General features: G+C 25.2%; 1 protein-coding gene across 1 annotated transcript; it reads right to left on the bottom strand.

The window, feature by feature from the left end:
- Nucleotides 1-727: 727 nt before the first annotated feature.
- Nucleotides 728-12,022, bottom strand: LOC135928495 (uncharacterized). Its single transcript, XM_065464960.1, has 8 exons — nt 11,956-12,022; nt 11,064-11,160; nt 8,827-8,957; nt 8,494-8,699; nt 7,276-7,479; nt 6,334-6,566; nt 1,448-1,550; nt 728-849 (listed from the first exon to the last, which is right to left on the bottom strand). The coding sequence occupies exons 1-8, from the start codon at nt 12,014-12,016 to the stop codon at nt 775-777; spliced, it is 1,110 nt and encodes a 369-aa protein (XP_065321032.1). The 5' UTR covers nt 12,017-12,022; the 3' UTR covers nt 728-774.
- Between the last annotated feature and the right edge of the window lie 648 nt (nt 12,023-12,670).

Genomic DNA, 12,670 nt, shown 5'->3' with positions numbered 1-12,670 from the left:
CCCTTTGTCCCTGTCCTCTTTTACATTGGGATTTACAAAATAATCCAGGAAATTCAATCCAAATCCATCCTTACCTTAAATTCCTGGTAGCTCGATGATGAACAACCTTTCCACAATCCTGTCCATCCAACCCATCATCGAGGATCTCTCATATATAATAGGACAATCACTCAATTTCCTAAATGTGAGATTTGCTTCTTAAATCCTACATCCAGTCTTTTAGGCACCATATACCATGTCAGTAACAGAGATGAGATGATACATCTTGTATCATAGGTAGTGAAAAGCCTAATGAAATTTTAAAACAAATCCCTTAACAATTTGTCTATAATAAACATATTATTTATTTACCTCCTTGCTCATAATCCTTTTTTTAATCAAATATGCCTGAGATACTCACCGATCTTCAAATGTAGTGATAGATTTCTATGGACCCCAATGAAGGATTTTATTTTAGTCAGCTAATTTCTCTCGAAATCAGTCGGTTCATTTTAAGCATTCAATCTTCTCTAGGGGATATGTATCTTTTTTTTATATACTTTTTAATGTTTTTGTTCTTCATAAAAAATATATTTTTTTTATATATAATTAATAATCTATTCTTTTTTAAAATATTTTTTTAATTTAATTTTGTTCGTATTGTATTTAATTTTTTTACATTTATTTTATTATAAAAATTCACAAAATAAAATATATTATGATTTTAGGGTAACAATGAATTGAAATAAATAAATCTAAAACAATACTAAAACACAAAAAAAATAATCCATTTTTTCAATTTTCTTCATCATCCTCACTCTGTTCAGCTATAAATTTATCAATTCTCATTTGAGTTGCTTCATATGCGTCCTATTTTTTTAAAAAAAATCATATATTTTAATTGGCAATTTATTATAAAATCACTTATAAACTATTTTTTTTAACTTGATAAAAAATTGTACTTAAATTTACTGTAGTTTTTTTCTTCTCTTAAATAAATATTAAAAAAATATACAAATATTGAATCCAAATCATTCCTCAGTTACTCCTAACTCATCTATCTCACTCTTTCTAGAAGTTTCCCTATTTCCTATTATTTTCTTTCCCATAAACTTTTTTTAAATGTAATTTATCAAACACCTCCATATCTTTTTTTACAAAATCCGGCCGATTGGAATTTTAAAAAAAATCTAAATTATATTAAATCATATAATAAAGCATTTTGTTCATATACTGCTTATATATTTTTAATTTCCTATAAAACACAGTCAAGATGTCAAAATTTTTCTGCCCGGCGGTTAAAATGATCCAAAGAAAAAAATCCGGGCTGACCAAATTATTGAGCTGACCTTAAATGATTTTTCAAATTTAGACAGTATGTTACCAGCTGCAGGTTTCTCATTAAATTATCTTAGAGCAACTATTATGGAGAATTATCATGAAAATATTATCAATTAATTTTTTAAACCTTTACGGTCTTTTGAGCTTTCAAAAAATGTTCCATATCCGTTTTAAAGACTTCTTCAAAATATTTATCTTGCTCTTGGTACTGTTCGTCTTCTTCGCATATCCTTGAAGCGTTGTTTAAACAAAAAAAAGAATTAAATTTTATGAGATATTAAGTATCTGATAAGTAGCTCAATTGCCGATGATCTAAAATAAATATCAGGGAAAATCGATTTTAAAAATGTAAATTTTAAATAAGTGCGTCGACTTTGTAAAACCAATTCGGTGAAACATAATCGTTTAACTATTTCGCACGATTCTTCGTTAACTATATTTACTTGAGGATAAAAACTTCATAATGTTGTCAAAATCTATTATAAAAAAATTCGTATTTTTAAAAAGGAAAGAAATGCCTCTATTTATATTCTAGGATCGAGCATGGTATACATACATAGGGAAATTATCAAATTTTTAAATATATTTACTATATTTATTTTTAATTCATGTTTTAAATAGTCTCCTATAATACAAGAAGTTAAAGAGTATTCAAAGTCTCATAATGTAGTAAATATTCAAATAAATATGCAAATTAGTGTTGTTAAATGGCTTATTTTGAGCCGATTTTTAAAAACGGCTAACAAAATTTTATTAGGAAAATTATAAAGCAACCTTAAGATTTTGCTCATAGGTGACACAAAGGTTTTAACATCTATTAACGAAATCTCGAGGCTTAGACAATTTTTTTCTGGCTAAAATAATTAGTTGGGTGTTTTTAAAAATCGGATCAAATCGAACAGTTTAACAACACTAATCCAAATATACGATGCTAATGCCAACTGTTTGCGTTTTTTCAGATACCTTTCATATTTATTTTAAAACTAAAAAACCTCCTTCGTCAAAAGATAGAAATGAAAAGATTATATTTGTTTTAAAATATTAACATCCTCGATATCCATATCATAATCTTCTATATATAATATATAATCGTGCAATATTACATATCGCGTCCATTTCCTTCAAATAAAAATTATATAAGTGAACACATAATTTATTCAAAAATATTGTATCATAATTTATTTTGAAAAAATATAGATGATTAAACATTTAATTCTAATGTCTAATAATTATTGCAATTTTAATGGTAAATATTGTGTACTTCATTAGCTTTTTGGAGCATAAGATATTCCAATTAGTTGGGCACAGTAAATGAATAGTCACATTATTGCGAGTCATTTCTCGAAATTAACTAAGAATTTTATCCAATCGATGAAGTTTTGTAACATTTTTTCAATTTTAAATAATTTTGCGGACAAAGTTTTATATCCTTTTGAAACTATGAGATTTATTATATGGGTCAGGCATCTAATATTATTTAGAGGTTTTAATGTGGCGTCTTTTTTTCCTGTAATTTGAGAATTTTCAAAGCCGCCAGTATATTCGCAGCATTTTCATGTGTTATAAATAATACCTTATCAAATACGTTATAATTTTTTTTAAGCATTCAGTCAACTTTTATGAAATTTGCAGATTTTTTTTATTTAATATGTAAATAATATATAAATAAAAATCAATTTATTAGGTATCCTAAAAAGACATATCTATTTAAAGCATCCGGCCTTGAACATTAATAATATTAAAGGTAGCAAATAAATATCGAAAAAACTATTAACATCTATAGAAAAAATACAATTATAAATATGAATACACTAAAACTTATAATAAGGAATAATCTCCAAAATATTCGAATCGGAAAACTTCCGGAATATATTATTAAATATTAATGCTTCCATTAAAATTTGGTTAAGATCCACTGCCAAGGAAAAGCTCAGAAAAATATTTGATATATGTCAATATAAAATTATTTCCAAGATTTTAAAAACGATATATCTATAACAGATCTATGGTCTGCATTGAATGGCATATCGTACTGATCACTGCCCATTTTATCAAAGACTTTAAAATGATAAATATATTATTTGATATCGTTTCTTTCTCACTTCCCCATAAAGCCACCGATGTTGCTGATTTAATATTGGAATGCCTAAAAAATTATAACTTATTTGATAAAGTGTTATTTATAACACACGACAATGCCGCCAATATATTGAGACACCTTGCTAAAACCTTTAAATAATATGAGATGCCTAGCTCATGATATCAATCTTCTAAAGGCATTAAAAAGTTGTCACCAAAGTTATCAAAAATAGAAAAAATCGTTGCCAAACTACATCGCTTGGATAAAATTCTTAATAAATTTCGACAAAAGACGCGCAAAAATTTGACTATTCCTTTATCTTGCCCAACTAGGTGGAATAGCACATTTCTTATGCTCCAAAAAGCTAAAGAAGTACATAATATTTACCATTAAAATTGAAATTACAATATTTATTAGACATTAGAATTAAATGTTTAATCGTATATACTTTTCTCAAAATAAATTATGATATATATTTTTGAATAACTTTACGTGTTCTCTTACTTATTTTTTATTTGAAGGAAATAGACGCGCTGTGCAATATTGCACGATTGTAGATAGAATTTTATATGGATGTTGAGGATGTAAATATTTTAAAACAAATAGATTTTTTTCTATCATATTTCTATCTTTTGACGAAGGAGGTTTTTTAGTTTTTTTAAAATAAATTAAAAGGTAAGCTCTGAAAAAATGCCAACAATTGGCATTAGCATGGTATATTTGGATAGTACAATTAAATATTTACTACATTATGAGGCTTTGAATACGCCTTTACCTTCTTGTATTATATAGGCTATTCAAAGCATGAGTGAAAAATATAGTAAATAATATTAAAAAATTTGATAATTTCCCTATGTACATATGTACCATGCTCAGTCCTAGAATAAAAATAGAGGCATTGCCTTCCTTTTTAAAATATAAAGATTATCATAACAAGTTCAAACAATATTTTTATATTTTATCTATATTATCTTCCTCTTAAAATACGAATTTTTTCATAATAAATTTAGACATTATGAAGCTTTTTATCCTCAAGTAAATATAGCTAACGAAAAATCGTAGGAAATAGTTGAATGATTATGTTTCACCGAAACAGTTTTACAAGGTCGGCGCACTTATTTGACTTTCCCTTTTGCAGGCCTGGCCCGAATTTCAAATGTAGAAATTAATTCTTTTTTAAAAATTATTGTACCAAAATAATAAAATAATAGATATATATGTTATATTGAGTCTAGTTTTTATATTTAAAATTAAATATTTTTATTTTTCATAAAAAATTCAACATAAAATTGATAAATTTAAATATATTTAAAAAAATTCTAAGGCCCGACCCAGCCCAAACTTGATTTTTTTTAAAAAAAAGAAGCCTGGCACTGCAGATCTCTAATTACAATAGCAGCATATCATCTTTTTTTTAAATATTAAACCATATCTCATGTTTTTTTGTTGATAATAATAAAATATTAACATTAAATATAAATAAAATAAATTATTTTACTGAAAATAAATAATTAGGAAATTAATCCTAAGCATATCTTATGGAAAGCTGACGGACACTTAGCCGATGCAGAATTTTGACTAATTAAGTTTTCGCCGATTTCATATCTAAGCTTGATCACGCTTAACCAATTTTTTCCCCTAAAATCTCGGCTAAGTTGTTTTGTTGTAGGCTAAAATTAGCCAAATACGCACTAATCCCAGATACTCTTAAAGATACTTTTTTTCAAGATACATTTCCTTTCCTATTAAAATTAGGTACAATATGCATATTGTCAAAATTGAGAATCTATTGTTAAAACTTAAACATATTTTTTTATTCTATCCCTAAACACATGTCACCACAAAAAGTCGTAGCACTGGAAGGTAACGTATTTTACTTTATGAATAACAGGTTTATATTAGCATAATATTTAAAACATAGTTATGCTCAGACTTTTAATCTGAATAAAATTAATTAATGTTTGGGATAAATTATCATCAGAGATGAGTATTAAGATTTTTGGCAATTCATTATGCCAAATAACATTAGTATCGGTTTAATTTTATATAAAAAAATAGAATAAAATAATTATAATAAAAACGCGAAATAAAAGGGTATCAAAATGTGTTCAATAGGTTCGAACTAAAAATGTAACTATTTATATATATACCTACAGGTAGCCATATCTCCCCTTATCAGCAGAAGAACTCCCACAATTTTTTCCTCAACATGCGTGAATATATCTACCACAAATCTTCCACAATTTTAAAACTTCTCCCACATTAATATTTTTTAAATGTTAAATAATAATTTTTAAAAACTATTTTAAAATTAAATTTAAAAAGATGATCAATAAACAAATCCAGTTTGTTTCAATTTAAAAAAAAACATGAGTACGATATTTTTTTCTTTATCCTGGGTGTAAATCGAAAAATCGACTTATATATTTTTAAATTCAAAGTAAATTTTATCAATCATTATTACTATCTTTTTCGTAGAGATTCTCAAAGTTTAATATGCCAATTTATAAAAAGAGTATCCATTTTATTAAGAAAGCAATACATCTCCCAGTATAAATTAAAACTCTAAGATATAATATTAAATTAAAAAACATAAATTATATAACAACTAGTGCTTTCTAAATTCAGCGTTTGTGTTTTTGCATTCTTGTTTAAATGGAAGTGAATATCATTAAAAAATATTATAAAACGCAGAAAAAAAAATTGTACAATCCATTTGGAATAAAACGCAAAAAACCCATTTATTTTTAAGCACTAAAAATAAACTGATTTCATAAAGTATAATAAATTAACAACTATGAATACTCTTCAGTCAGTCAAAGGCCTGTAAAAAATAATATTTTCCCTTGATAATTCTTACTTAGCAGTCCGGATCTAGACTCTACAACTCAGCGACACAGATCTCTAATGTAAGTAAATAAATTTGCAAATACCTTAATTTATGTGCTTGCACAACTTTCTCCGCCAAACTAATTTTCATCTGCACTTTATTGAATTCTTCTGTCAAAGTTCTTAATTCTTCGCATATTTCGCGTTTTTGATTAACCGTAGCTGTGCATTTGGCTTCACATTCTTCGTTTTTTGCCTTTAAATCGAAATCCGCCGATTTAATGCTAGCTTCTAAGTAGGAAATGGAGTTGAGTTTGGAAACTATATCCTTCTTCAGCTTCGTTATATTTTTTATTAGAAAAATAACTATATTAAGAACGAACGTTGAATTTAATGCAATGTGCAGCTTTTTTTAAATCACATCTCAACAATTTATGTTATTTTTTCAAATTAAATTCCTATAGAATTTCAATAATTATAATTAGTTTTTGAGGAGATAAAATAACTTTTTATTTGCAGGTTATTTTTAAAAAAAATATTAAGATGACAATAAATTTTTATTAATTTCATTGGTATAAGAAAATTAAGAAAATAATGATAACCTTTATCAATATTCTCATATTTTAAATATATCAACGATAATTTTGAAATTGACCTATAATGTTGCCTTAATTCAACGATCATTTTTTAGAAGTCTATTAAAGTTTATTTATTTTTTGATAAATATGATATAGATGGGATGGTAATGAGTAGAAATTGGCTCTTAAATTCTTATATTTGATGCTTGTCTAACCCATCCTTAATGGGTAAAGTAAAAATGTAATGTTGCAAGAGCTTGGCTAAACAAATAATATAACGTAAGTAAAAGTTTATAAATAAAAATTTCATAAGCTGGTTATTATTTTTAAAAAATGATAAAGTTTTGATTTATAAAATTTGGAGAAAGGTCTAACAAAAGGAAGACAATTTAAATGTTATGAACTGATTCTTGAACCCCGTGACCATATGCTCTGAAGGAGATGGGGAGTTTAAATAGGAGGAATTACTTGTTCTAGAGTCTCGCTTTCCTTTTCGAGCAACGTCCTTACACTAGACACTGTTTGCCTGGCGTTTTCGACAGTTCCTCGCAAAAAGACTTGCATTTCCTCTAATTTTTCTGGAGTCAATTGGTGGGCCCTAAGCTCGTATTTGCAATTATAAAGTTCTAGCTCCATCATTCTCGTATTGGTGATGATGCAAGAGGCATTTACCTATTCATATTTTTTTTAAATTATATAATAAATGAACTATTAATAAATTAATCAAGTTAGATATAATTTATAACTTTATAAAAAATAAATAAAAGAATTTTATTTATTAAAGAAAACTATAGTTATGGTGTATTCAATTTTTATGTTTATAAATTATAATCTACTCTATCTTACTATTAATGTTTGTTTTAAAAAAATCCAACTCTATTTCTTCCTATAATTTTGAAAATTAATTGAAGTCTTTTGATTTTTAAGTTAATGTAGAGTCTTGCAACTTAATAAGAAAAAAGTAGGCTCAGAAATCTGAATATTGGGCTTGAAAGCCCGGCACATGGAAAATATTTTTCAACCAGGCCAACCCAGGAATTTAAAATTTTTTCCTGAAACCCTTAATAATTTAAATTTATGATTATTTCTTTCATAAAACATGGGTAAATTATTTTTTTGGGGCCAGGGCGAAAAATATTTCAGTGCTTGAATTAGGCCACACTGATATCCAACTAAAACACTAACTTAAAAGTAGGGGTGGAAAACAAAAAAAAATTTTTTTAATATTAAAAAAAAAACACTTTCCGCTGATTTTCAAGATTAAGTAATTTCAATATTAAAAAATTAGTCGTATATAGACCTTTGCATTTTTTTTTATTAAACAAATATATAAAGTATTGAAGTAGGAATTAACTTTTTTTTAAAAAAAAAATACGTTTTTTATATTATAAAACACAAAGAAAACGTTTACCTTTGTCCATAATCTAATTACAAAATACATTATTTGATATTTGAAGAAAGACAAAATCGAGAAAAAACAAATGTTTTAATTTGGAAGCACTATTCTTATAATTGATTTTAAAAAATTGACAATATCTTTTTACCCCCATGAAAACCTGAAAAATCACATTAGCAAAAAAAAATTCTTTATTAAAATACATACCCAAAAATATACTCGAATTTTTATTTTTAAATATGGTTTAAAATGATATTACAATATAACAAAATGAAGCATTAATAAAAGACCTTTTCTGTCAAAGTATTCAATTGGTCATCCTGGATAGCCTTATTCTTTTCGAGCTGCAAAATTTCTTTGCCAATCGATTCGATATCGTTCCCCAATTGGAACTTTTTATCTTGGATGATCTTCATGTCCTTCTTAGAGAACTTTTGAGTATTTAATTTAGCTATCAGAGCGCGGTGTTCAATTTCTTCTTTCTCCAGTTTACTTTCTTTTATATTTTTATAATTATTTATTTATGGTGCAATCGCTACACAATAAGTCATATAAATTCTTTAATATTTATACGTAAAAGATAAAAGTAGTAATTTATAGAGGTTATTGAAAATATAATAAACTTAATGTGTTTGTGATGGCAATTTTTTCGGATTGGTTATCAATGAGATGAGTTAAGTGATTTCTGCATTGCTCTCTGTACACATTGAGATCTCTAGACTCAGCTTCCAAATCTATCCTCTTTTGTTTCAGCCTAATTTGTTTAAAAAAAATTTTCAATTTAAAGCATTGTTTAACTGATATGTAATACTACCTAGCAGACCCTATTCTTTGGCCTATTTCTTCTCCCAAATTTCAAACTGTCCCCATCCAAAAAATTTACCGCTGCACCTTTACATTTTTTTTAAAATAATTCTTTTTGGTTTCTAGTGTGAGTAATATACGAAAAAAGGGTAACTTGGTTTTATTAAGACGTGAAAAGGACATAATTGAAAGTATTAACTTTGGAAATATTTTGAAAGTATTTAAAAATACATCCCAACCAAAAATATATTGTTAATGCTAATTTTTTATTAGTTTTACATTGCTCAATCATTGGTCATAATATCAATTGTTATATAGTTAAATTACATTTGTATATCTTTTATTAAAACCCCTAAAAAGTATTATGCAAGCATTATACTAAATTTAAAATAATATTTGTAACATCTTATTATTTTTCAGCTATAAGTCAATTCTCATCTATAAAAACATATTTGATCATAATTATATTTTTTGTATGATATTTTTGTGCAGTATTTTTAAATAAAATAATTGTATATTTCAATTTTGTGTTAACATAACTCAAATTCATTCTGAAATTTCTTCCAACCACCAAAAAATTTTTTTACCTGCTATTCCCACCAAGTAATAGAACTTGAATTGACCCTAAGCCAAAATGACAATTCATTCATTTAAATACAAATCAACCACTGACAGGCCATTTTGGTTACACACATAAATAATTAAAATTAGAGATCCGCAAAAGTAGGCCCAACCTTACCCAGCATGAACACTATTTTTTTTAAATCGGTTTAGGTTAGGCCTAATATTTTTTCAAAAAAACCAACAGGCCAGGTTTAAATTTTGAAATAAAATTGATAGATTTTAAACTTTTATGCAAGAAACAAGTCACCAATATTTTTTTAAAATTTGTTTGTTAGAATGATCAATAATTTGATTATGTTCAGTGTAAAAAAAAATCTATATGAAATACAAAAAAAATAACTTTTATCTTTAAATAAATTTGTACATGACCAGGCTGACCAATATTTTGGTGAGTTTATGGGACAAATAAAAAAAAAATCGTTTGAGATCAGGCCAGGCAATTTTTTTTTAAATAAAATATCTGGCCAAACTTAAAAGTGTCATCAGCTGATTTGCCAACGCCACTTCAAAGTATATTTTAATGTATGAATTGACAGTCTAGGTGAATATTATATATTGGTCTAAACTTGATTTTAGAGTTGCTCCTAATGCATTAGCTAGGATACAACCATCTATATTGACTATCCCAAACTAAGGAAGAAATTTCAGTTATTTCAACATCTAAAACTTTTATACTGGTTAAAATAATGGATATAATTTAATAGTGAAAATTATTTTTTAATAAGTAATTTGTGTTTGAATGTAGCCTATTTTTAAAAATAAATTTTTAACAAAAAAATTGTAAATAAAATTAATACAAGAAAGAAATGAAAGTAGAGTTGTGCCAATATTAAATATCAGATCAGAGTTCAGCCAATATTTAGCACTTTTAAAAATATTGGATCAAGGGACATTTATTTAAAAAAATACATTCCAACCTAATATTAAATTTAATTAATTTTTAAATGTTAAAAAAAAATATTTTTTTTAGAAGAAATACTAGCTAAAAAAGTGGTTTTGTTATTGTTATGTAATTTAGAAAAAGATTTGAAAATATTTAATGATATTTAAGGAGTTATCATCAGTCACAAAAATTTCCCATATTATGATTTGGGGTTATTAAAAAAAATATATATATTAAATCATATGTGATAATGCACCAAATACTGTCAGCAATAACAAAAAATTTTAAATTGTTTTATTTTTACTCATAGTTTACAGAATCTATTTTTAGTATAGAGAATATTGATTTTTTATGACATTGGTTCAAAGATTGCTAACTAACAATCTAATTATTGGATCAGTTTTATATGATATAGGAAAATATTGAATCTGATTGGAAAAATTTGGGTTTTTTGCCAGAACATCTGAATGCAAAGGTATAAAAAAAATTATTGATTAAAAAATTTAAGCAATTTTATTGAAGATTAATAAATAATTGATTTTTGAAAACCTTTCAAACTCTTGTAGCTTTATCTTCAAGATCTCACATTCATTCTCAAGTCTCTTTCTTTCACTTTCATCAATGTCATTTTTTATTTCACTATTTTCTTTTTAAAAATATATATAAATTATTAAAATTTTTATTAATCAAAGCATTTAGAGGATTAGGTTACAAATGCAAACAATACACAATACCACAATATACAATATTGAAAACATTAAAAACAATAAAAATGTGCTCTATAATGGAAAAAAAACTCATGTTTTCTAAAATAACTTATGCAAAAGTAAAATTTGTGTTCTGTATAAAGTGCCTTAAAAAATATAAAACTAAGAATCTTATGCAACTCAAATAAAATGGTTTATAAATTATGCCCATACCAGCTAAAGCAACAATAAATTATTAACCCTCTCTAAAAATGTACTTTCTTAGATTAACCAATTTGATTGACAATTATTATTCAAAGTTTCAAATCAAATATCAATAGTTAAAAAAAATCATTCAAATAAAAGCCATTTCATTATTTAAACTTATTTGTATTATATAAATTATCTAGCTATTATTCAAAAATATTTGTGAATAATCAATTAACTTTGATTTGAATTAAATTAAATATTTTACAAATTGAATTATAGTTTTATAATTTGTACAAATACAAAATTTGACTTATATAAATACAAATAAAATAATTGTTTGATTTGTAAAAAAAATGTAATTATTCAATTCATATTGTAGATGTACCCTAGATATTAAATTAAAATCATTTTTTAAAGAATATATTGACTAGTAGTTAAATAATGAGGAAAAAACCTATGGATTCAAATAATTAATAATGATAATGCTATAAACTAAATTAAATGAAAAAGTAAAATTATGTAATATACTATATATAATAATAAACCATAACTAGCTAGAAAATTTTGACAAATCTCATCTCTGTGATCATTATTACCATTTTGCATAAAATGTTTATATGATTCAGTAACCATTTCAAGTTCATACATTTTTAATAAGGTATTGTCAACAGATTCCACATCACATTTGAACATGTTATGATAATTAAGAGGGATGTTTTGTAAGATCTATTTGAAAACAATTTAGGACAAAATTAAGTTTAGAAAATAAATACTAGTTGAATATTTTGTCTTTAATATATAAATTGAAATAATTAAGTTAAATTTATAAGTAGAAGAATAGGAAGTGATAAAATTATAAATTAGGCTAATCATACTTCTATGGCCTCAATCATCCAATAAATAGTGGCTAATGAATTATGCCATGATATTAAGCTTCCATTGCAAGAGAGAACTGATTTTTGTAGGTTAAATGGATAACCAATTGATTTCAATGCTTTAAGGAAGAATTCAGGATCATATTTTTGTTGTATACTAAAACTTGCATCAAAATTTCTAAATATGAACTGAATAAAGTTTAAATCTAAAAACCTAAATTAATAACTAAATACCTCAAATATTTGTGAAAATAGTAATTGTGATGGAACATTAAAAGATTTGCTTGTTATTGGATAAGGATAGGAATTTGTTGACAAATACTAAAAAATAAATAAATTTATGATCTAAAAAAATTAAAACCAACATTAAATATTTTATCAATAA

Source organism: Gordionus sp. m RMFG-2023, chromosome 4 (assembly GCF_954871325.1).
Source record: "Gordionus sp. m RMFG-2023 chromosome 4, tfGorSpeb1-WG-v2, whole genome shotgun sequence".
Lineage (NCBI taxonomy): Eukaryota > Metazoa > Nematomorpha > Gordioida > Chordodea > Parachordodidae > Gordionus > Gordionus sp. m RMFG-2023.
Note: the sequence above shows the minus strand (reverse complement) of the source record. Positions and strands in the feature narration are given on the sequence as shown.